Consider the following 26,926-nt stretch of genomic DNA (forward strand, 5'->3'; position numbering starts at 1 on the left):
TTTAAATTGCTGCTAAAATGCACGAGGGACTCACAGGATATAATGCAAAGATTTAATCCAGTGTTACTTTCCGGCTCACTGATATCAGCCTCACTCTCAACACTGTATCAGAGGTGTATTAAACCACTGCTAATGCAAACTGAACATGTCCTGCTGCTGCTGCTTAACATTAAGTGTTCTATTGTCAAAACATGGTTTGGCTTTCGCTGTGAAGCAGTCAGAGAAATCGCAGCGTATTTATCGCAAAGGTTAGTGCTAACCATGATTCTTCATAATCACTGTGAAGCAGTCAGAGAAATCACAGCGTATTTATCGCTAAGGTTAGTGCTAACCATGATTCTTCATCACAAGTGTGTCTACAAAACAAGTCAACAATAATCTGTTGACTGTGGGTTTGTTTATAAGTTTTCAAGGGAGTAATGTAACAAGAAAGAGCAGCAACAATGAGCTGTTGTATGATGAGTGTCGGGTGAACAGGTATATGCCTCCAACTCTCCGACAAGGTAAACAGCTACTTTTACTGTCCCCTGCTGTTGTGTGGAAAACTCCGGTGCAGGAATTTGTTTGACAATGTAAACTGAAAAGAGAAGTGATTGTTTGTATAGTGAAACATGAACAACATTTTTAAACTGAGCAGGCTTAGTGAGGATGTAGTCTCCAGTAATACAGAAATACAAGGAGAAGGGCAAAGCAAACAGGAAATGATGTGCATTTATGTGATACCCACATGAAGATCATTCATGTGTACAGTTTTTTTTTCTGATCATACAAATATGAGTATGTACTTTTGATCTGACATGATCCATTTATCCTTTTCCTTTTTGGGAAAAAGTAGTAATATTTAGATAGGCCAGTAACATCGCAATAAAATTTGTAGATTACTGTGTCACCAGGATGGCCTGATTTCCCGTCATATTTGAAATATATTACTATAAGCTGACGATGTAAGAGAGGTTATGGGTTTTATAATTAATATAGGAGTATCTTTATGAGTACAGTGAATACGCATCTGTATCTACATTTGTTCATTTTTACATATCCAAATCCAAGCTTGTAAAGCCGAGCATGAATCAGTCTTAGATGTGCAGCTGTCTCTCAGATAGAAGCAAAAAACAAACTAAAATGAACTGACCATGGGAAGTGGGAGTACTGTGAGAAATTCCAGTTGCAGATCCACGAGTTTCAGCGCTGAGAGAACAAACAAAAGATACAGATTTCACTGTTTCCCATTGTAGTGCATAAGGTCTCACAGTGGGGAGGTAACATGTTGAGGAGAATCCTGACCAAAGTCCACAGTGGAAGTTATAAAATCGAGTATCATGTGTCCAGATTTAGGGGTTTCATGGAAAGAAAAAGGGCTCAGTGATTGGGGGGTGGTTTGTTTGTTTGTCTAAAAGCGTTGTGCCATTTAAACCAACAGACTCTTGGTGTCGCTCTCCATTTTCTCCTTGAACTGCTCTCACCGTCATTCTCTCTCCTCTTCCACTCAACTATAGTGCAACATTGAACTCGGTCACCAGGAAGTCCACGTAATCCCTCTCTTTGGTCTTGAAAGCCTCGGCAATGAGGCGTGCAGCGTCCCTGTGCTCTCGCCCCCTCAGAGAAACCCCGTTTACCTCCAGGATCACCTGACCAACCTTCAGTTGACCGCAGTTATGAGCGGAACCACCCCTCTGAGAAAGAGAAACAGACAGAGGGTGAATTTTGGGAGAACTTAAATTTCTTAAGCATTTTGTTTTGATAATATTAAGTGATAAAATAATAAAAAAAAAGGGCTTCATGTAGGAACCACTTGTGGGAACAGATTTTGCATATACACGTGAATTTAGAGAACTTGTTGCAGCCAGACATTTTCTCCTCTTCAATCAGAATCAGAATCTGCTTTATTGGCCAGGTGTGTCGGACACATGAGGAATTTGACTCTGGTATATCAGCTCTCAATGTGTATGTACATATCCCCATGCAAGGGGCAAGTAAACAGTAAACCAGCATAAGGCTGTGTAATATAACGAAATAAGCAGTTTAAACAGGCAGTAAACAATGCAGACAGACAAAGGAATGCTCATTGAAACGAGATAAACAGGAATAAAAACAGAGTACTTAAAAATAGAGACCTGTATGAAGCTGTATAATCTGTACATGTATATTTACAGGTATTACACTGAGGGTTATTGTCCAGTCATACTGTCGTTGGTTAAGTGTTCATCAGAGTGATGGCCTGGGGGAAGAAACTGTCCCTGTGCCTGGTTGTCTTGGTGCACAGTGACCCGTAACGCTGTCCAGAGGGGAGAAATTTGAACAAATTGTGTCCAGGGTGTGAGGGGTCTGCAGTGATCCTCTCAGGTGTACAGGTCCTCCATGGAGGGCAGGCTCACACCAATGACCTTTTCTACAGTCCTGACTGTCCACTGGAGTCTGTACTTGTCCTGTTTGGTTGCTGAGCCAAACCAGACAGTGATGGAGGTGCAGAGAACAGACTCGATGATTCCTCTGTAGAACTGTATCAGCAGCTCCTGGGGCAGGTTGGGAGGGTGAGTAGTTCAGACCTGCGCAAGGTACGTTTGCTTTCTCCAAGATGGGAAATTACCCCCCACAACAATAACAAAAAATAAAAACATCTTCTTCCTCGTCTTGTAGAACTCCAGAAACACAATAAACGTAGAAATGTTTGGTCTGCATTTGCTTCTGTGAGCAAATGTAATCATCACTGCAAAAGTCTCAAAGGTAAAAATCATCATTACATCGAAGAGCTGGGACTAACTGCAGCTCAGGCCTAAGGTTAGCCTGCCAAGGAGCAGTTCACTTGTGTAGGCCAGACATAGTTTTACAAGAGTTTGAGATCCATACTTTGTTCTATATCACACAAATAAATGAAGCCCTCTAATCTAAACATCACACCATAAATGTAGAGATATAGAGATTTCCTATCACATTATCACATAGCTACACACATATACACACACCCCTGTAGCCTGGCCCAGCCTCAACACTAATTTTATGCACCCTCATGCCTTCAGAAAAAAATGTGTAATCAACAAAATAAATCTTTTTTTCTGACCTGCAATGCCCCACTGTTGCAACTGCCTGTGCATCCTCATACATTTCATCTCTGATTAGAAAAAGTCTGTCTGTTGAGCCTGAGGCACGCACAGGATGAAATCCTGCAGTCTCTTCAGAGACATAGAAACGTTCAGCTCCTTGGTGGTGACAACATAAGACTACTGACACAACCAGCTGATCCCTGCCCAATATGCCAACATGGCCCAGAAGGCCATGTGAAACCTGATAATACCATCAATTTGTCTGAACTGCTGAACTGAATATGCTCATTTCTGTGTGAAGTACGAGTCTAATACCTTTTTCTGCTCAGGATAATTCACTTCACAAAGTACAAACTTTGTTGCCACTATTGTTTCTGTGGAACAAACCTGAAAAGAGTCGTATCTATTGCCATTATCCCAGAGGACATCTATAAGCACAAAGTCATGACTGCTGTTCTTTCCTACTTTCCAGTCTGAAAGCACCAGGCAGGCGTCACATTTTTGTCATAGTGGAGACTGTTCAGAGCACTCATCACTGAAATTACTTTCATTATAGATTAATATGTATGGTTGTCAACATTTATAACCACTACAAGAGATGTTTGTTGAGAAGCTAAACGGAATGACCTCTGCATGTCTTTAATGACAGCTTTTCTGACCTCTCAGATTTTGAATCATCAGTCTGCAGGTCAGCTGGCTCCATGTTGACTTTGTGTTGGGCTGTGCTACTGAGCCAGACACGGTCTCTTCTGCCTATGAAGGATGCCACCATATTTTCAGTACTAAAAGAATGAGGGCTTCTGTTTCCCGGAGGAAATATCTGATGTGCCTCAGCCTAAAACATACAGTAGCTGTATGTTACCTGGCCAGTGCCGAGCAGCAGACCAAGTTAGCTACCATTCAGGAGCTAAAGAGCCAGATAGTGTCTCAGGAGCTGACCAAGGCAGGACCAAAAGGAGAGTTGAGTTTGGACTTACATGTATCAGGTTGACACAAACCCAAATCCATTTGAATGATAAGAGTGCTCTGTCTTCTGGATGTTGCCAACAACAATTTAAAAAATTTGTCATTTTTTTGAGGAGTTCTACTTCACGATAGCAAGAAAAAAAACTACACACCACACCACGACTGCCTCATCACTGCCTCTCTCATTTACTGAGCTAGTGGAGCTGTCAGCCATCATGATGAGAGGATGGCAGTGATAACGGGCTGTCGCTTTAAGAAGGGTGATGGGGACTGATAACAGCTGGCCGTCTAGCAGCGGCTTACTCATCTGTTCTTCATCCTCCACAGTGGTGATTGAGGCGATCTGAAGCGAGAGTCCTTGTGCCCAGAGATACAGTATATGAAACACAGGAGCCAGAGGCTTACTGGATCATGACCCCACTGTGCTCACTTCCAATACAGCACAGAGACAGTATTATACAGATCACCAGCTTTGATGTGATGCCATCATCTGTCCCCTGGGTGGAACTGATGCCCGTTGGAAAGCCAAAAACTAAATTAAACGTTTTTGTTTTCCTTGATTCTTCAATGTACTGTTGTGATGCTTGGTATTGACCTGGAGAAGTACTGAAGTTGTGTGCCTTGATAAATGACCTAATAACATTGAATTAGCTTTCCCTAGGTGACAAAGCAGAGGTTTCACATCTCAGTTTTTCACCTCGAAAACTGAATATGCAGCATGTCTTCCTTCTTTTCTATGGCAGGGTGAGGCTGCCATGTTATCAGTGTTTGTAAAGAACTGAAGCTACGTATACAGTGTTGTTGACCAGAGACGTAGCAGTGGTGTCATGTGGCTTTTCCTCCCTTGTGTTTGATAGCATTTGCACCTCAACAAACCAAAGTTTGTATGGAAACTATACAACCTCAAAAATGTAGAGACCAATGTGACAAATTAATAATTTCAACCTGATTAACACTTTTAATCAACTACCCTGAATGGTTCAAATGAACTTTGACTCTGTTAAACAAAGCTTTTGAAATGAGCTTTATCCCTTTTTTCAAAGAACTGCTCTGGACCTCTTCATGTTTTTGTCCCTAAAAACCAATGCCAGCAGAGGATGACCATGAGAAGGCAACAATTTTCTTTGCTATTACAACGCCAAAAAGTCAGGATGGTATGTAAAATCATGAAATCTGAAAATAGTGACTCGTAAATCATCTGTGTGCTGTATTACATTGAAAACAACACAGCAGCATATTATTTGATGGAAGACCTGATCAGTTGTATCCTTTGTTCAAAATAATACAGGGCACAGATGATTTACAATTTACTACTTTCAGTTTTATATTAGATTTTACATACTGTCCCAACTTTTTCTGATTTGGGGCTTTATCTTTTGCAATAAGCTGCCTTTTGACGATGAAGTATCTGAGATTGACACGTGTTGTGGGGGGTGCTATTATAAAAATTGCCACCACACACGGACTGGTCAGGGCTTGAACCATTTTAGTGGCTCCATGTGCTTAGCGTCACACTGTTGCTCTTGGTGCTAATAAAACATTCAATATCACAGGGAATCCACACCTGAAAGGGGGGGGGGTCTCCTGGGTTGTATATCAGCATGGCTAATGAAAAAATAGCTGCTCAGCATAGTTTAATTATTTGTGATGAATAGAATATGTTTATTCAAAAAATGTGCAAGAATCTCTTTACTCTATGTACTCAGAGAAAGTACTACACCACTGCTGTTAACTTATCTTTTGTTTTTCTTGGATTATGCTCACACATCATGGTAGGAAAAATGCACCTGAGTGAAACAGCCGCTACCTGATGGTACCAAAAGATCTGAGAACACAATTTTCTTTGAATGTTTTCCATTTGTGATTTTCCTCTTCGTTAAACAGCCAGTACTTTATCTCTGAGTGAACAGAGCTAAAAAAATCAACAACCAAAAAACAAAACAAAACAAAACAAAACAAAAAAACACTTAAGGAATTGCTCTGATATAAAACTGGTCAAGCTGTGTATTTGTTTGAGGATACAAAAACAGAACAATACTGTACATCAGATAGAAAGGCTTTAATGGGAAAGACACTGGGGTCCTACATTTGTTTGAGGATTTCTATCAGAAGGAACAATAGCAGTTAAAAACACATTTGTTAATGCGGTCCCTTCTCATCATCTACTCTACACAGCTGCCAAACACCCAAATACAGCACCTACCCACAAAACCAGGCCTCCACTTTCTCATCTGTCCAAATCCTCCTCAGCCCTTCTCTCCATAACACTGCTCTTTCTCCTTCTGTTCTTCTTTCTGCATCCTTCACTTTCCTTTTTTTCCAGTGCACTCTTTGATTTTGAATGTACTGATTTCCAGTCCTTTTATCCCTCCCCTCGCAATCAGCAACCCTTTTTTTATTTCAATCACCACCTCTGTGGAGTGGGAGACCGAGAGACGGTTTTGAATGAGGTGTGGACTGTAGTGTATAGTTGCTCACCACTCTGTTAAATTTGAACTCCTTGGTTCTTGGTGGTTAGAAGATGATTAGTGCAACAGATAGTCAAGAGCTAATGCAAAGACAGATACAGTGTATGCATCTGCAGGCATAGCTGCTTTCTTCAGGGGTCATTTCTAGCTACACTTTCAATATTTGGATATCAAAATACTGAATCATTAGAATATTTCAGTATAAATACAAATGCTTGAAATGTAACATGTGCAGCATTAAACTGAATGTTGACATACTGTAGTTGAACGCAGCCTTTAGGTCTCCCATAGGTGTTGCTGCTGATTCCACTTTCTGCCTTTAACCCAAAACATCAACACACACACAAACACACATTATACCAAACAAGTCTCCAGGCAGTCAAGGTTTTTCAGGGAAGCCACTGATGTTGTAATCACCTGTGAGAGCCCCAAAGAGGACAGAATTAGCAAAAATCTCAGTGTGAGTTCCTCTGCAGTGTGAATCCATATAAAGCCTTAAAGGACCCCAAATCCCACCTGCAAGCTGAGTGTGTGGTGCCATCACAGAGAAAGACAAAAGGCTCCCAGGATAAAACACTCAGCCAGCAAACTGTAGAATACTCACTAAACTCAAAATAAGTGTATATTAATAAGGATGCTGGGTTATGTCAGGTTGTTACTTGGTTTTCCTTCTGACTCACCTGAACTGTGACAATTCGTGGCAGCGGCTGGCGCGTGTTGGCGCCGCCTTCAATGGCAATACCCAGGGTACTGGCACTCTTTGCCACCCTCACTAGTGTAGATGTGGGCTCCAACAGCCCTGGCTAAAGTAAGGCAAAGAGAGGAGAACATGTTATAATATACCGTATATAGAACAACAATATAAATATATATTTATAGACCTAAATATATTCAGAACATTACACAACCTCCTTGTGTCTGCTTCCCTTTGTGCCACCATTTATACATACAACGCCTTTGTTTGTCCAATACTTTATTTTCTTCAAGCACACACACTCACGAGTCTTCTCAGTGGATTTAGACATACATAAATGGCCACTTATTAATGTACATATTCAGTCCTGCTGATATAAATACAACTAAGAGGGCCAAAGAAAGAACCGTTTTATAACCACTGTAGCCACTTTTAACAACATCTATGCAACTGTCTTCCATTAGTCACTGATATGTCAGCTCTTGGTAAGTTTTTGTTCCACTGGCTTCTGCAACCCAATAGTAAGTAAGTAATAGCTGTAAGGCAATTCTTCCATCTGCAAGTTCATCTCAAACATGTTCCTTGTGTTTGATGTCTATATTGTGAGCTAGAGTCCTATGGTGGTCTAGTGGTTCACTCATACCATATAACTGCAGTGTCCTCAGTTCCCTTCCAGCCAGAGAACCTTTATTGTTGCATATCACACCCCTCTCTTTTCCCCCATGTTTTCTGTTATTACCAAATAAGCTCTAACATAATAAATACGACTATTTTCTGTAAGACTGGAGAGTAAAATTTTAGAGTAGCATCACATTCTTTTTTGGTCACTAGGGTGCAGAAAAACTCCAAAACAAGCTGACAGGCACACATATTATCCCGCTAAAGAGCTGCTATACCTAATATGTGAGAACACTGTCTGCTGGATGTGACTATAGTTATCCTATTCACACATCCGGCAGACAGTTAGTATTCATCTTTATTTGAAGATGTGTTTGAGTCCCTCTGCTTTTAAATGCAATATGCACAGAAATGTCTCCTCTTCTTCAGCTGCTAGATGTTCCACTATTTTTTTTTTTACCAGCTAGTTACTAATTTTGTCCACCTGTTGTTTAGTGCCATGCGGATAGCTTGAGCAGAGCTTGTTTGCTGCCTGCAGCTGCTATAATATGTCATACCTGTCCTTACAATGTGCAATAAAACTAACATTATGAGCTACTGTATAGCAAACTGTATTGCTTTTTTTGGGGTTATTATTCATAATCAATATCTGCCAGAGCCAATAACTCACCGCTAAATTCTCACATGAACTGTAGCTTTTGAATACTAACAAAATATCCTTTAATTGGTTAAATTTTTACTATGCAGTACAATAGCAGATTTCCATTTATGAAAAACCCTAGCAACATGTTTTAGCTTTTCAGAAAAGGCCTATAAATGAAAACACAAGAAAAAAACACTCAGCTACAGAAGCTATAATGGGACAGAGGCTACAGACTGGAACCTACATACAGTATATTGGCTAGCTCACTGTCACTTCAGCCTTCTCTAAAACATGATTTGTGACTGTTGCTCACATTTATATACTGCACTTGCTCCCCACTCTTTACAATTCTGCTAAATTGTGAGTTTGCCTGATGAAGAGGAGCAGATCATAACAAGGCCAAAACATATGTCTTCTAAGTTAATTTAGGGAAATTTTTATGAGCACGTCATTTTGCTTGTTTTGGCATACTCTTGCTTGATACTCAGCAAACAGAAGGTAAATGCCGTGCTCTTTGGCAGTAAATTTCAGCTTTTTATGATATGAAGTCTATTCAGCCTACCCTTTTTCTAGAGTGAATTCTCATCTAAAATACACATGAATCATAACAGCCCACTCATCATAAACAGTCAAGCTACTCCTATCCTTACTTGTTATTTCTTCTATTACTCAGTATGAACCAGAGAGCTTCAATATGCTAGACTGCAGTGAGTGATGAAGTAAATGATGGAGCATGTGACCAAATGACTAACATGAGTGAGACACAAAACAAATGAGTGAAACAAAGAAAAGAGTCTGTGTGAGCAAACACAGAGAGGAGAGAAGAGATCACGGTTAGAATTAAGAACAGATTAGCAATAAAGTACAGTGATTTCTAAGCCTTAGTTTCTAAAACTGTCCTCAATTTTTTAAATGTGCCCACTTTCCGAATTGTCCTGTCTTACCAAAAATCTCACTCTTAATGTCACACTGGTCCTCACAAAGACAGAAATACAACAGCACACCAGCCTAAATTAACTGAACACATTTCTCAGTTGCTACAGTTTTAACAGTTAATCTGCTCATTCATCCATGTTTGGCTCACAGCTATTCTGAATCACACCCTCACCGGTTTGGAGGGGTTGTCCACCCCACCTTCGTGGGTGTCTCGGGGGAGGCGTGTGCTGCTGTCTCTGCTGATGTGTCCTGACTCAGCTATGTCCACCCCACTGTCCTCACTGGGGGTCTGGCCACTGTCTGACAGCTGAGACAGGGTGCCACCTGAGGGGGAGTAGGCAGGCAGGACGTCAACATTTGCAACATTGCAACATGCCTTTATTTTTATTTTTTTAAAGTAATCATACCTAAACAAATAGAGGGACATTTAATTTAAGACGCTGTCAAGTTAAACTACTCTGCAACGAAGCAACACAAATAAATCAGAAAGCATTAAACCCAGATTATTTAGATTTGCTTGAAAAAAAAAATCTGATTTTAAGATGCAATACAAGATTAAAAGCTAATTAAGATTAGTGATGCTTTGACTGCAGTGGCAGTTTGTGTAATTGTTTATATAAGCACATTAAGCCCAACTAAATATACGCATGATAGAGATTATACACACAATATGAAAGTCATACCCATCTTCTTCATACCTGAAACTGCATGACAAGTAAATAAATTGCAATGATAATATCTAATCTGATGTTGCAGAATGCCTATAAATACTTACAAATAAATTAGGTGAGAACTACTACAGTACATTCTGCAGCTCAAAACACCTACATACATCTACCATCTTAGAAACATGAACCAGTAGTAATAAAGCACTAAACTGAGGAGAATCTTGTGCAACAGAAACTAAATCTTATCGTGAACCCATAAGGTATCAGGTGTTTAAACACTGCTGCATTTTACTGTATATCATTGTGAATAACTATGTATTGAATTTTTATAGATTGATAGATAGATAGATAGACATTTTATAGATTAAAGAATTAATGTCTAGTTTGAAAATTTTGCAGATGAATAAATAACTTCAAATAAATTTTTTGTTGTAGCTCCACATGTCACAGAAATGACAAAGACCCTTCATCTATGGCAGGTCTGTACACTTTACTTCCCATGCTCTACGTTCCTCACCTCGACCCTGGGGCAGCGGTCGCACCTCATTGACGTCGGGCTCTGCGTTGGGCCTGTGAACCTCCACTGTCACAAATTGGTGTTTAGAGCCAGAAGAGCTGACTGGGGTGGCTTTGGACATGGACACTGGCTTAAAGGGCAGAGGAGGATCAGGGAGTGAAGGTGGAAGTGATGGGGCAGCAGGTTTGGTGCCTCTGCTCGGGGACTGGACCCTGGGGAAAGGGCCAATGTTGTGCTGGGTGACTGTGGACAACTGAGCAGCTGCTATTTGTTCTTTCTTTGAAGGTATTGGAGGACCTCTCTTTCTGACGGGCGTGTAGTCTTGAGATAGGTCCCTGGGATGTTCTCGTTTGTGGTGTAGTGAGGGTGAGGCGGGGGCGTGTTTTGACTCTTTGCTGTGGTTGTGGGGGGTTGGAGCTGTGAAGTACAAGCCTGAGTGGGAGGATTCAGATGAAGGGCATTTGTTGAGCTGGTCCCGCCTACTTGGGTGCTGCTGCACCCCTGGTGGGGGAGGAGGCTTAAAGGAGGGGGGAGAATCGGCAGTGGTGGACTGTATGTCATCCTGAAGCGAGAGGATATGTTCATCATCAGTGATTAGAGGTGCAACAATATATTCTGGCACAACATACAGTGAGATAAAATGTGACCATGTGCATGATTGCACTAAAAATTGCATTAAATCTAGTCAGTTCTGTAATTTATCCATTAACACTGTCAGATGTCAAAGGTGTCATCTGCAGCTTCAAAATATTTACAAGTCAAAAGACCTATAGAAATGTTCAGCTTCAGAAATGTCATATTTGTTTCGGAGTCAGTGTTTAAATTACGATTTGTGCCAAAGTGAGGAGCTTTAACAATGTTTCTGCAACCAAGCTCAGATTCTTTACTGTATCTGCATGATGACAAAGAGGTATTATTTACTCTTAATTTTAGCAGCATTTAGATAAACTTCTGCTGGGTCACTTCACCCATCATTTTTGGTTATTTGGATGAACCAACCCTTTAGGATGCTCTATTATTTGAATTTTCACTAAAACCTAGAAGAAGAAAATATTTTTAAAAAATTAAGAACAGTAAAAAATGGCATATTTTTACATCGAAAGGGGAATAAATTTAGGAATTTGTGTAGAAATATATCACATCAGAAAAACCAAAAAAAATAAAAATAAAAATAATCCTAGTGTTTTTCATTGTTCCTCATGATTGTAACCAATTTTCACTCACACAGCTTCATTAGACACCTGTTTAACCATTCCACCAGCTTTAGTGACAATGATAGTCAACTTGAAGATGTTTAACGCATCCAGTCCAGGTCGACCAAGTCGTTGCTTGCTGCTTTGTTTCCGCTGGTATCCTGTGCTTTAAGGTAAGAGTGCTCAAACACAAACTTAATGGTGGAATGAACAACAGCGAGACATGAGTGGCTCACCAGTGTATGGCATGAGACATAAAATGAGCATAAAAGAAAGTTTACAAAAAAAAGCAGGGAATGATTGATATGTCATATTCCTGGACAACCGCAGACTAAAAGCTTTCTCCTTGACTCCCCTCATCTCCTGCTGTTCACACTAAATAAATGGGATTCTCTTGTTATTTTGGAGACTGAGGTTGTCATGCTATCCTTTTTTAAACCTACTGTGTGGTACAAGTGAAAGTCCTTCCTTCTTAGAGACCAGCCTCTGTTCTCCTCTTTCCACACAACAAAGAAAAGTGGAAGAATGACTTGCTTTATCTCATTCAACAAACACTTGTTCCATTCCACTTCAGTCTACAATACAAAACCTGCAGGTCAGCCATGTCTCAAGTACCTCCAGCTGCTTACACCTCTTCTCCTGTCCCCCTTTTCACCATTTTCTCCCCCCTCACTTCTTCCCCTGTGCCATATCCATCTTTATGAGGGCACAACTGGGGGTGGTACCAGGCTCACCAGAGAGATGTCCGTCAGCAGCGTGTTCAGACTCTCCGGAGGATCCACTTCATTGCTCTCCACCACACTGTCATTCTGAGAGACACAGGAAAGAAATAGCAAGAGGAGTAGGGAAGCAAGATGTAGAGGTGAAAGAGCAAGAGGAGTGGGTGATTAAAGAGAGCAAAAACAGAAGGGGGGGTGATTAAAGTGAGAAAGCTTGTGAGCAGATGTTAAACACAGATGTGTGTTTATCCCAAAACAAATGCCAAATTAGATTTGGTGGATGTTCCACATCTCCTAAAAAAGAGAAACAATGTCAATACCTGTTTGCATCAAGTTTATAAGGAAGGCAAGCAAAGAAGACATGCATGTATGCGCGCACACACACAGACACACACACACACACACACCTGTCATGTCTTCCTTCTCAAGAAAAAACCCACATGCTGTGAAATCAATAAAGAGCCATTAGCTTGGTTCAAAGTAGGATTTGGCAACTCAGTCCCACCAGCGTGGCAGAGAGGAGGTAATTTGTGGCAGATCTATGAACGATTTCAGAGCAAGGGGAGCATATTTCAAAGAAACCCTGCCCTTCATTTAACTCTGTCACTAAACTAAAACTAAAGTCCCCATCAATTCGACTCAATTAACCCTGGTTGCTGCATTGGGAGCACTAACAGACAATTTATTTATCACAAGAGTCTATTGACTTTCTGCATGTAGAAACACTGCTTTGCATCATAGGCTGTCAGAGCACAATGCACAGAATGTGTTTATGTGTGTGTGCGTGCGTGGCAGCCTATCCAGGAACAGTATTACTTTTGCTTACCTTTTGAGTCATTACTTTTTAGTACCAAATAGTATAAGGAATTGCTATTTGAAATTCAGTAATTAAATTTTAGTTACTAATTCTAGTAACACTCGGTTATTGTTGGCTTGTTCACCATCATACAAGGAGTTAATGCCAAAAACGAGGAGAAATGTGAACTCCCAGCAATTCCATAGCTGGTTTATTTAACTGCTGTGTGTTCTTAGCTGGCTTTCTAATGTTAGCCATGGGCCCCTCTGCACACAGGATTTATCGTTAGGGTTAAAGAGAAGAAAGAAACACACAGCTGAGGTCAGGAGAGGTGTGTGCATTCACCACATCTAAGCTAGCTGCTGAATGGTCAATAAATCTGTCTAGATTGTAGGTGTGTCTGCATGCTAAACCACATCGTTTGATTATTTTATTTCTACATGTGTTAATACAAGATGAGCTGTATTAACTGGAGCTGGGGAGAGTAACAAAAGTAAAGTAAGTAATACAGCTTTTTTGCCTTTCCATGTGACATCTTGGATACCAGGGCTGTTGACATTGCTGATCTGGGTGATTTGTCCCTGTCTGTCCCTGTTGTGCCTGTTGACAGACTGCAAGCTACAGCTGGTTCAACATATAGTCTGACATGTTTTTCAGTCAAATCACAGCAGGGATTTAAAGCACTACAGTTACCAAAACTGACAAAGTAATCATTTTTAAAGGCAAATGCTGGGCGATCTAGATCACAACAGGTATTTGTGTGACAGTCTCACTGTGTCTGGTCTGGGCAACGCCGCATTTGGACCTAAAATAGGCCTGGGTTTAAAAAACTAAACAAAACATAAACATTCACAAGGTGCTGCATTGTGTTAGCATATAGCTACACTTGTTTTTGAAATGATGCAATATGGTCCAGGAGGTACAGTCTGAGTAATGCTGTACATCTATGTGTTTTAAATCATATGAGAAGCATATAAGATGCTGAAACACTGCACAGTGGTTTGTGATACTATCAAAAAGAATTCGATAACTCTTAAGGGTTGTCACAACTCCGAATCTCCACTCTCTAGCCAACAAAATAGATGAACTCCTTCTCGTCAACCAGACTAACTATGACTTCTCATGCTATAGTGCGCTATGCTTGATGGAGACTTGGTTCAGAGACTCCATCTTGGACAGTGCAGTACAAATACCGAGGTTCCAGGCATACAGAGCGGATCACGTAACAGAGTTATCTGGGAAAATCCACGCTAGCACACTACAGCACCTGGCCGAAAAGATAACTGGTGTGGGACTGAAACATCCTGACTCCCTGCTCATTGTTCTTGGGGATTTCAAATAAAGACAGCATGTCAGTTGTCCCACCAGGGACAAAAACACATTGGACCACTGCTTCACGGTAATAAAATAGTTCATACGAATGGTTTAAGCACAGATTTGTGTGTAAGCATTGATGGCAAAAGAGGTCCAATGTGCTTGGCTGACAGGTTAGCAATCTTCAAGCTGCAACTGTGTTTGTGCATTCATCTCCACAATGTGTTTGTGTGCACACACACACACATATTGGTATGCAGAAAACTATATGCGGTACCTAGCTGTGAGAGTGGTCCAGAAATCCAGCTCTCTAATCTGCTTTACACAGCAGTGGTAGCATTCACCCATGAGCCCAGAACAGCACAACCAGACACACAAGAAGAATATAAACCAACACACACACACACACACACACACACAGAGTTTCTCTCTCACACACTTTGCTTCTTGGAGGAGAAACTAGAAAGCCTAGCAAAACACATCTGAGGCATCTGAATGACAAGGATTGTTTGATGGAAAAATCTGCAGACAGTCAACAGCTTATCTTCACTGTCAGCTTAGACACTGTGTGTATACTTTTGTGTATTGTCTTGTGTGCGTGGAAGATCAGTTGTCTTCAACCACAATCAACCACTTGAATGCTGACACATTTACTAACAACACAATTGTCTGTTGTTGGCACATTTACTGAATTAAACAAAAGAAATGATTAGAAAAGTGTTTTCTTTTTCTGCACATTAATTACACAATATGTATGTGGTGAATTCTGGAGATTTTAGTTGTTATGTGATCTATGTGAAATACCTTTTGTGAAATACTACACAAATAAACTTTATTATTAGTATAAAAGACACAACTTGGACTATTAGGGCTGTCTTTCATTAGGAGTGCAGAGTAACATCACTTTCATTAGAAGCGCTACAGTTCCTGTCCAAATCAAAATAGAGTAAGAAAAAATAAGAAAGAAAGAAACCCCCCCAACTGCAAACAGATTTAAATCCACTGCAAAACCAAAAAACCAAGAGTGTACATGTGTGTCTAAGTACACAGGGAACTTTACATTTCTCTGCTCTAGTATGTATCCCCATATGTAAAGGTTAGTGTTGGAAAGCAATTACCACTTTCAGCAGTAATTCCTACCTCCATCATATCTATCAGCCAGAGCAGCCTTTCCTGCAGAGGGGGAGAAGGGAGGTTTTTGAGTGTGACATGGAAGAAAAACACAGTCTATCAAACATCAACTGAAAAGTTTTTCAGCTTCAACTGGAACGCAGTAAAATGTGTCATTGTTCAGCTCAAAAAAAGTCCACACCAGAACAGACCTTTTCTACTACACAATCCATTATAATCTACAGAAATGTAATGCACTGCCCTCTCTCTCTCTCATACACACACACACACACACATACATAGCCAGGGAAAACAATCTAGAGCAGACAGCCAAAGAGAGAAGGAGCTACACATAATCCAAACACACAGACGGTGAAGCAGCACTCTGGTCTATCCATCAACAGATTATGTACCAGGTAAAACAGTTGTTGCACCTTCAAACATGTAAGAAAAACCCTCAAATGATGAGTGAAGAGTGAAGATTCATTAAACAAGACACAAAAATATCCAGATTTGGACATGTTATGTTTCCATGTATTAAATCATTCCTAATACACACTGGTGCACATTAATTTAAGAAGATGCAGGTGATTAGTCCACTGGAAACCAGCCTACCCGTGCAGAGCTGAGGGTGGTGTTGGACATGAAGCTGGCTGAAGATGACGTCAGTGTGTCAGGGTACGACACCATGGACAGAGAGTCTGGTTGGAGTGCCGTGGCCCCAGCCATCCCCTGCCGTGCCTTTAGAGCCTGAATTTCACGTCGCAGCACCATCCCGTCAAAACGCTCCAGATCCTGGGGGGTGACCAGGCCTCGCACCTCTGACAACAAGGAGAACTGAAGGGAAAGAAACAAGAGGGGAGGCACAGGTACGACCACCCAGAACTGGTTCACTATTCATTTTACAGTTATGTTACACAAAAAAAGTTTAAGTTTTGTCTTAGACTGAACAGGTTTTTAAGATTTTGTTTAAACACTGCTTTAAGTCTCTCCAAACCTAGATTAAACTCAACTCTGAGTCTCGTCTGAATTGACAGGTCCTGGGCTGGTGGAACTGAACTGGATTTACTGTGTTTTCTCAATAATGTGAAATTCTGCAGACTGTGAGAAAATCAAGAGACTTTTGAGAGCTGGGGAGGAAGGAAAAAAAAACTGAACTGTAAGCATCAGCAAAACGCCTGGGCATATACTGTATCTCAGATGGGCATAGAAAGCTTCATTTCAAACCTCACAGCAATCGCACACGTAGACTATACAAGATTCCTGCACTAGGAAAATTGATTCTGCTTCGTTTTATTATTTTCGTTTTTTCAGACCAGCACAAGCCTGCTCATCCCTCACCTTTGCATGCGTGTTGAGCAGCTCGAACAATGCCATGACCAACTGCTCAACACCGATGTGTCCGTCCCGATACTCTTCCACATAGTAGGCCATTGTCTGCCGTTCAGCCTCTGTCAGAAGGTGACGTGCCTGCTCCTCCAGCATGGCCCGGGACTGGTTCACCAGGCTGGACAGCGTCACCTGTGAGCCCGCCACACCCTTGTAAAACCCAGGCTGGTGTAGTTGGAGGAAAGAAAAAGCAAAAGACAAGAAACCAAAAAACTGAAGGCAATTATATAGCATTTTACAATATTTGCCTCTCATTTGCCCATTCACACACGCTCACACACCAACGGTGGCACAGCTGCCATACAAAGCCACCAGGAGCAATTTGGAGTTCAGAGTCTGTCCCAAGGACAGTTTGCCATGTAGAATGGAGAAGCCGAGATCTAACTGCCAACCCTGTGATTAGGAGACGACCTGATCTAGCTTCTAAGCCACAGTCGCCCCAACATTAAGGACATATTATTTCATGTACATTTCTTATTAGGAAGGGTGATAGGGAGAGGTAAAAAGTCTAAACAAAGAGGACAAAAACAGGTCAGAGAGAAAAAACAGTGACAGAAAAATAGTTTTAAGTCTAATCCTAAAGGTAGAGAGGGCGTCTGCCTCCCAAACTGTGACTGGGAACTGGTTCCACAGCAGAGGAACTTGAGCTAAAGGTTCTGCCTGCCATTCTACTTTTGTGGACTCTAGGAACACTCTGGGAGGAAAGTGCTACGAGGTCTATGATGAGGGTGGAATTGAGAGGAGGAAAGTGCTATGAGGTCTATGATGAGGGTGGAATTGAGAAATGAAAAATGAGAATGAAACATGACAAGAACAGCATTAGGAGGGTAAAAGTAAAGGAAGAGAAGAAAAATACTGACTGTGGAAAACAAGAGTGGAAGAGCTGCAATGGTAAGATTGAGAGAATGGTAGAAAATGTGCACTGAAAAAAAAGATTTGTTGGATTTACTTGATTGTAATGTGTACATCAGTCCCACACAACGATAATGTGTAAAACCAACAATTTTCTTTATGTTAACAGAGGAAATATGAATGAATTGCGTTGCTATACTAGCATAATTTGTGTAAATGCAAAGACCCGGTGTTTCCTTTTTTTCAGTGTGGGAGAGTGATTGATATGAGGAAATAGCAGGAATCTCAAGGGCACTGAAGTGAAACTGGAAAAGGAAAGGGAAGATGGAGATGGATGGAGGCAGGAGGAAAAGGAGGAAGAGGACAGATGTTTAGCATGGCAACACATCAAAACTGTAAGGAGGTCGATGAGGGTGGTGGAGAACACAGGAGAGAAAGAATAGAAGGATAAAGTGATGGATAGGGAGGAAAAAGGGAGATAAAGAAAATAACAGCAAAGACCCAGAGGTGATGGAGGAGCAGGAGGAGGGTTAGAGTAGAGACAAAGACAGGGACATAAATTACACCCACATTTGACAAACTAACCGTCAGTCTTTTAATCTCAAATGTATAAATTATCCTCCTACTTTCTTCTTCCTGCTGTCCTACCATCATCCATTATGATTAATGTTTTGTGGTTCTAACACCACAGCTTGCAGCAGGACAAAAATTGTGCTTTTCACACATGTGGGCGGCAGGTTTTTGGTTTTTTCTTTTGCAGCTTTCAGATCTGTCTCCTGTGTGCCAGCTGGCTTCTCTGCCAGTCAGGACAACACCGACACTCCAGAAACTGATGCGCTGCCATCACCACTCCATATCTGCTCTTTTTTCTCACTGCCCATTCCCTTTCTTTTCTGCTATCTGCTTGTTAGTATGTAGCTTTTCTTTAATTAACTCCTTAAATCAAGACACTACTTCAAAGTCACAGCATCAGGGTTTGCCTGAGTTTGCACGAGATGGAAACAGGAGGAAGAAACAGCCCCGGTACTGTCTTCCTCTTCTCCTCCTCCTCCGCTCTGTCTTCACCACATCCTCAGCCCGCACTCTTCTGCTTGTATTATCAGTTGTTCCAGTGTCCTGGTTTGAGCAGAGCCAACACCTGATTTTTGTCCAAATTGAACTCTGGTGCTACCCTGCCTGAATCTTAATCACCTCAGTGCTTACCACAAAAATTTCTCTAAGGCACATGTGTTGCAGTTATTTAACTCTAGGGCACTGTGAAGTGAACCGAGAGGACCACATGTAGTTTGTGAATAGTCAGTCTGTCTGTCCCTAGCTGTCATATTAGGGAGGAGATTGGCACTTGAGGGACCAAATGAAATCGGTTGTCACTCAACTGAAGTGGAACACCTGCAGTTTCCTGCTAATGCGGTCTGTTTCAGATGCTGATATTCAAGGATGGACAGAGGGGACTTTTGCTGGAAGACAAAATTTTTACAGTTGATGGATATCTCGGTCCAATCTGGTCCGTCTCAGTCCAATCTGATGTGAATCTCTGGCTGTGTGCACCAAATGCCAGATAAGCTCTTTTATCACCATGACCAACAAGAACTACAACAACCACTGTCGACATCCAATCAATAAAGAGAAAATCAAATAAAACAGGATCAAAAAGAAGGCAGGGTTACAACAGGGAAATGTCACACACATGATCTCTGCTGTAGCCTAACTATAAAATTGAGATAGTCATTATTTTTCAATAGATTTGAGACTATTCACACCTCCATTAGCCTCAACATAAACTCCTGGAACACAAAAACCTCGCAGTGCACTCTGATGACAGGGTCACACCGTACAGCACAGTGAGTTTCCACTGCATGCCTGTTATGCAAAAGCTTCCTGAAAAACAAGCAAGTGGCTGGCTGAGCTCCTGAGCTAAACAGGCCCATATGGTAATCAGGAACCTCTTAGTACCAAAAGCCAAAAAACAAACAGGATGACTAACACTGCAGGATTCAAGCAGCTTGCTATAAAAAGCTTCAGGAAATGAAGCAGAAGAGTAAGTGAAGGGGTAAACAGTGTTGCTCTGGGGTTTAAAATAATAGTTCCTTCTTTGTAAATAAACACAATTTCTGTAAGACAGTATTGTTTTGACCATGTCATTTTTAGTGAAGTTTCTATTCCATGCCTATTGGGAATTCTTCATTCTGGTACACAGGTTGGTGTGGATCAAGTTTTGCTAAAACAAAACCTAGAGAGTCAGCATTAAACGGTACAGTAGCTGAAGACAGCAACAGTAATGCTTAGTTAAAAATCACAGAGCTAGCGTTATTTACCAACAACCACGCTAAACAGCTTCTCATTGACAATAACTTATATTAAATTTCAAAAGTGACATTTGTATGACTGTGGACATTCAGTGACTGGAGGAGGACAATGAACTTTTGAACTTTTGAGCATTACCATAGGATGCAGTGAAACAGTCTGCAGATCTAAGGAACAGCTGCAGGGGCAAAGTGGGAGGACATGGAACTAGAACGGAGTGGAAACTAAAGAGATGTGGAGGAGATGGAGGTAAGAGTGGAAGAGAACGAGAGACAGTGGGAGATAATGAGTGCATGTCTGTAACAGAGAGAGGCAGCTGTGTGAGGGAGTGAGTCTCTGCTGCTACTGGATACTGTGTAACAGCAGGAAGCACTATTCTCTATTCTTGAAATTGAGAGCAATCACTACTATCTGTCTTACTTTCCAAAAATCAAAATTTGTCTGGAATTGAAACGACAAGCCGGGCCTTGTAAAACTCTTCTTGCTTAGTTTAAATTATTTATAATTAAATTAACACATTACATTTTTAGCTTGGTAAAATTTTCACAATATAAAACTTTGATTGAAGTTAACTTAATTTAGACTGTCAAACTAACAAGACTAGAAAGCACTCAGAGTGTGACCTCTGCCATGTGCAACTCAGTATCCCCATTATGCCATTACACACAAATGCAATATTCCCATGATAGTGTGACCCTCATAATAAAATTGCTTGACCATGAAAACCTACTGCTGGCATTTGGAATGACATATCAGTATTAGTTGAAAGCTTTTTAAGAAAAACGATAGACCTGACAGACATTCACTTGTTGGTTTAAGGGTAAAACAGGGACTTCAGTGAGTCGACCGCGGGCAAAGCTGTGAAGATGTCACATTTCCGCAAGTTTGTGTTCAGCTTGTTCAACAGCTGTTTGATAAACTGCTCATATAGTCTCTGTTACTGGGGGAGTTCAGGCCCTCCCTCCTCTAAACAAAGACTAAGACAGAGAAAAATATAGTAAAGCAAAACAGGGTGGTCTGTGTCAACTTCTGAGGTTATGCTGTTAAGGGAAGCACAGGGTGTACTGCTTGTTAGGTTCTGACAGTGGAACCACAGCTACAATGTGCAGCTGGAGCACCGTCCTCTTCGACAGACTACTGTGCTCTGAACCAGATGTAACTGCCTGCTAACAGAGCTAGCCTGGTCAGAAGACGAGGCACTTGCATCTCTGAAAACGTCAGAACAAATTTCTAAACTGGCATTACTCGGATACACTGACCACATATTGTCAATCTAAGTGGTCACTATCACTGCATAGCGTCGATCTCTCTCCAGCTGTGGGCTGTCACCTCACTGTGCTTCTTAAGTCCCAGTCTCACAAAGAGTGATGTACTGAGTGACGGCTCTCAGTTTCTATTGATAGCTTTCAATATCAAAGGGATTTGTGTCTGTATGTGCTCGGGGTGCTCAGCAGCACAGGCATGCACTTCGACCACAAGGGTGATCACATACAGTCAGTAGCCTTTCTAGCACTCACAATGGTGAATAATCTTTCGAACCCGGGCGGACTGGAAGTTGATGATCGTGCATCCAAAAATTCCTGCATCCAAATTATGACATGGATCAGCACCAAAATCTAGTGTATTGATCCACGGGCCATACCCTCATACAAACCAAGAAAGGAAAGGAAAGTCGCTTTCATCTTTTCCCATTTTTAGGGGTTTGGACAACAATGTTAGCTCAACATTGATTTAGCAGTGGATGCAGTTATCACCTGATAGTTTTCAGCCAATAGATGACTGGAGGAACATTAGGAAAATCACTCATGTGTGATGCTAAAAACCATCTCTGAACAGAGACTGGGTTGTGATCGCCCCCTCAGGTACATTTCACATCTCGAGTTGACCACTTAGATAACCTGGACTGTCATTAACCTGATGTTAACTAGATCTACCCAGTCTTCAGTTCTACCTTCAGTTGTGGAAAACTACAAAAATGTTTCAGGGAGTCATGGTTTAATACAGCTAACTATATGGCTGATCTTGTGAAGTGTCAGACTAGGATTAACTTCACCAATCTAATGTGTGTGCCAAATCAATGACAGTGTACTCCCAGGAGTTTGTTAACTGCCGTTAGAAAGGAGATCCTTGCTACACTGAAAATTTCCTTGATTTCTTGCATCCATGTACTGTATATAGAAAGGTAGGACATTATTTTTCTCACAGGTAGAAAATCAGGATGTGGAAAATGCCTGGTAGGAAGGAAAGGAGAGATTGCCATGCTAACACTATAAGAATAAATTGAACATGATGGTGGCACAGATTGGGTCTGACCTCTCAGGATAGATTAAAGCTTGAGTTCTAGAGAGAGAACAAGTGTACCTCAGCCATCTTGTAATATTACAGTCCTAAAAACACCCACTAAGTAAGTTTTCCACCACTGGTTCCCAGCTGACAGAACTTACAGTGAAGGTCAAATGTAAACATTATGAGTGAGGGTCTCTGCAAAACCATAATGTTATGCTGATATATTTACTGTACTGCTGGCACCGTGCACAGTGAAGCTGACAGAACCGTACAGTATATTTCAAAGGTGTGTTCTCATTTAACTCAAGCTCTAAAGCAAATTCATCCCTATTAACAATCACCATAAAACAGTTTAGCCATGTTGTCCAGTGCTCAGTGATGATGCTCAAACCAGCCTCAAGCACGTTCTGTACACACTGCCAAGAAATGAAAGCAACAACTGCTAATCAGCTTCATCTTGACAACAGGTAGCGGTCACTTATTGCTGCAGCAGCCTCTATCCTTCTGTGCTTTAAAGTCACATCTACTAAATTCTTTCATACATCGGAAAATGAATGCTTAGCAACAGAATCAATAACTGTGACCAGATCAGAATCAGGCAGTTACCTGATGCTTTGATTTATAGCATGTGACCATCTAGGTCATGGCCTTTTGTTTATGCTCTGCTGCCAGTGACTGATGGCCTTTATTTTACATTTGACTAATAAGCAGAAATGGAGATCATTTGTAGACAAGTGAATTGAATCTGGGCAAATTTGGCATGTACACTATAGTAGGTTTATCACAATAAGTCTAATGAATCAAATTATTTAATTAAAGACAATCACCAATCCCAATTTCAGGGCATTCCAAAATATATTGGTACCAATACTGATACCTTGACTTCCACACCGGTTCCTAAACAATATTTTTTCCAATGCCAATTTTATAAAATCAATTAAAAATATACATGCATTACACATTTTGACACAGATCATTAGTTTTTTAATTCCTTGGCATTTTTGTGCATTCAAAGTAGTTTCACAGCATTAAAATTAAACCTACACTGCTCAGAAAAAAAAAAATTTAAGGGAACATTTAATTCACACACTGGATCTTGATGAACAAATTATTCAAGCTGAAAACCAGCTCCCTACATCTGCAACACGATTTACAAGGAAATGCACAACATAGAAATGGAACACTATGGCACAACTGACAAATGTATTTCAATGACAACTTTAACATAGAGCAGTGAACTAAACACTAACATGCTCACAGTGACAATGTGAATATGCTAGCGTTTAGCGGGTATATTGTTTAGTGTAGCTTGCTGGCATAGCAACATTTGTGACTTATCAATAAACAGTAGTCTTGCGGGTATTTGGTCATAAACAAATTTTCTGGGGGCCTTTTTTAGCTTTTATTTGATAGCGCAGTAGAGAGAGACAAGAAAGTAGGGTGATAGGGAGCAGGGGAACACCTCTGACAAACGTCATGCACACACACACACATACACACACACACACACACACACACACAGATGTCTGTGGTGTCTGGACAATCTGGTATTTTGGTCTGATGATAGAGTAAAATTAAAATCAACTGAAATCATGAGAGATCATAACAGTTATAACAGTTCATTCTGAGGGAAGATGCAAAATTCAGTGCCAATACATTATAGTTGACAAGATATTTTGCTAAAAACTGCAAATGGTCACCTTAGGTTGATGATAGTGACAAAAATGTCAATGAAATCAATCCAGCAATTGAGGTTTTTCAGTGTGGACCACGGTGCTGGGCCAACTCACCCACACACTGACATTACCACTCATGCCACTAACATAGCTACAATCTGGACCACACACATGACTTGTTATAGTTTATTAAAATGTCAAGATAATGTATGAGACAGCTATAAACCTGTGACAAATGTCATACTCCTACTGAAGCAGTAGCACAGCACATGTTCAAGCACTAAATGGGGAAAAAGTAATTTTGCTGTGACAATAGTGCATTGTATAAAGATCTGAGACACTCATGATGAAACAACCTTGGTAATATCCTCTAGGGGCACATTATCAAGATGGAGCCCAACTGAACCAACATCTCACTGTTAGCTCCTGAGCTCTCTCTAATGCTTGATGTGTTTTCTGCTCTTCAGCTCAGTCATATTTCAGCTGCACGCTTTGGATTGTTGCTGTTGCCATCTTGCTCTGCATCAGTGAAGAGAAAGCACAGCTGGCTTGGAGCTGAAATCACACACACATAGGCCTCACTGCAACAAAACCAGCTTAGCCCTGGCAAAGCTAAAATCTGGGTTGCATGAACTGACATGATTTGTATTGTTAAGCAACATCAGTTCAGCAGTTTCAACAGAGAAGAGGTTGAAACATTCTTGTTGCATGTACATTTTTCAGCTTTGACATTGTGTTTGGAATCGGTCTTTCCTGACCTGCATTTCACATGGACTAACTGTTGACTTTCCCAGCTATAATTTGATCTAAGTATTGTAAAATCTTGCCTATGGTGATTTTATAAAGCTGTATACAATTGTCTATTGTTTGCCCCCATTAAAAAAACGGAACTGTTCTTAAAATGCATCAGCCATGATATGGCCTATTAACTTCCATGACTACCCATGAATATTAAATTAAACTGCAATTGCTAATCTCTATAGAAAAGGGCATATTGATATGTCCTTCAGTTATTTTCAAGAGAAATCGTAACTGTGTGTGAAATAAGGCAGGTTGTTCACAGATCAAATGGATGGTGGACACCCTGGTTGGTGTGATGGTTTGATTGACTATGTGACAGGATGTCACAACAGCAAGGACATTAGCACATTAGATTGACAAACCTTTTCCAGAAGGTGTTTTGGGTGAAGTGAATATTTTATGAGCTGTTTATTTTTCATAGGGAGCTTTTTTTATTGTTTAGAAAACAGCAAGTCACACACAGGCATTTGCAATACCTGCTAATGACTCAGCTAATTTTATTTGATTATTTTATTTATCATGCCTTAATGAAATGCTCTGCAGCCTTATGGTACAGCAAATAGTCATTTTCTGGGCTAAATTTGGTTTTATGCTGCTAATTTTACATCCCATCTGAGTGTGTTTATCATCCTATTCAAGCCATTGAATTAGACTCGACCATTACTCACAGGATGCCTATTTCCTTTAATGCAGCCTTACTTTTCTTTTCAAGCAGTGTGAGTCCAACTTAATGACATCTTTTTTTGTTGTTGTTATTTATTGCCCATGCTGTTTTGTAAAACTGTTAAAACCTTACTGGAAAATATGATCAATCCAGCATGAATTCTGCTAGCAGGGGGATTTTATTCACTGCTGCAAAACAACAGAGGCCTGAGAATTACGTTTGTCATTTACGAGATAGCACTGGGGCCCATCAGTTTTCAGAGCTGAGGGAGTTATCTTGATGATAAAGCCAGAACATATTAATGTTTGATAGCTTTCAGTTTTGACAACCAGCAGTTTTCAAATTTAAAGAGATATCTTTAAAGTCTTCAGGCTTCAACAAGAACAGTGCAAGCTTTTCAGCTTTGGCTGTGTACGATTACTTATGTGCACTTCTGCTGCCATTTATTTAATTGTTTCCATTGGCATTACATCAAGGAGCAGTTTACTGACCCAACCACATTCACCCTTTAAAGTCCCAGTGTACCTAAATTTGCTTCAATAATTGTGTTTGAGAGACAAAAACAACATTTACCCTTGTTATTTTCTATATACATTGTTGTCTCTAAGAAACATTCATTTGCTGTAGATCAGGATCCAAATTACTGATTGAGAATAGCTGTGTGACCTATCCTTAATTAATTCGCTTATTGGTCTGGTTTGGCCTTTGAGCTGCAATTACATGACAAGGCAGAGAAAAGGTGTGTGTGGTAGGACAGACGTGGTCACTGGGATGCACTGAACCTTCAGGCACCAGCTGGGGGAAAGACGAAAGGAGGATACAGAAAAAGATAAGATGACAAGCCTCTTGCTGTTTAATTAGCACAATCACCAGAAGACCTTAATTAATATTGATGCTAAAGATGTATTGGCACAGTGTGAGGTTATCAGTGGGTGCTGACCTAACAGAGACCCCCTGGCCCACATGGGACAGCTGCAGAGCTGTGAATTATCACTCGCTCCCTGTTGCTGAGCTCTAAGGCCCTGCTGCTACATTGTTACATAATGGGTGTTGTTTATTTGTCTCTCTGTCTATCACACACACACACACACACACACACACACACACACACACACGTACACACACACACAGACACACCGTCTGTATCTACAAACATATGTACATTCAAACACAACTACAGACCAGCAGCCCCTCCACCCGACTGCCCCTTAGTTGTTTTGGCTTATTAGGAGCTTGTACAATTTGTCTTTCATGATAAACAGAATGGTTTT

At 40.8% G+C, this 26,926-nt stretch overlaps 1 protein-coding gene across 8 annotated transcripts in view; it reads right to left on the reverse strand.

The window, feature by feature from the left end:
- Nucleotides 1–279: 279 nt before the first annotated feature.
- The window catches only part of whrna (whirlin a), a 138,484-nt gene continuing 111,837 nt past the window's right edge, over nt 280–26,926 (reverse strand). For 2 of the 8 annotated variants that reach the window (XM_020615102.1, XM_020615103.1), the window contains 8 exons: nt 17,025–17,237; nt 16,299–16,520; nt 15,714–15,746; nt 12,479–12,553; nt 10,552–11,113; nt 9,539–9,690; nt 7,156–7,278; nt 280–1,673 (listed from right to left, as the gene is read on the reverse strand). In XM_020615102.1, the coding sequence (XP_020470758.1) occupies nt 1,491–1,673; nt 7,156–7,278; nt 9,539–9,690; nt 10,552–11,113; nt 12,479–12,553; nt 15,714–15,746; nt 16,299–16,520; nt 17,025–17,237 (1,563 nt within the window). In that variant the 3' untranslated portion in view covers nt 280–1,490. Of the gene's footprint in view, nt 1,674–5,691; nt 6,893–7,155; nt 7,279–9,080; nt 9,178–9,538; nt 9,691–10,551; nt 11,114–12,478; nt 12,554–15,713; nt 15,747–16,298; nt 16,521–17,024; nt 17,238–26,926 lie in introns of those variants that run through there. The other 6 variants (XM_020615106.1, XM_020615105.1, XM_020615108.1 and 3 more) reach the window with 6 other exon arrangements.

This window comes from Monopterus albus, unplaced genomic scaffold, assembly GCF_001952655.1.
Source record: "Monopterus albus unplaced genomic scaffold, M_albus_1.0 scaffold158.1, whole genome shotgun sequence".
In the NCBI taxonomy this organism is placed as follows: Eukaryota; Metazoa; Chordata; class Actinopteri; order Synbranchiformes; family Synbranchidae; genus Monopterus; species Monopterus albus.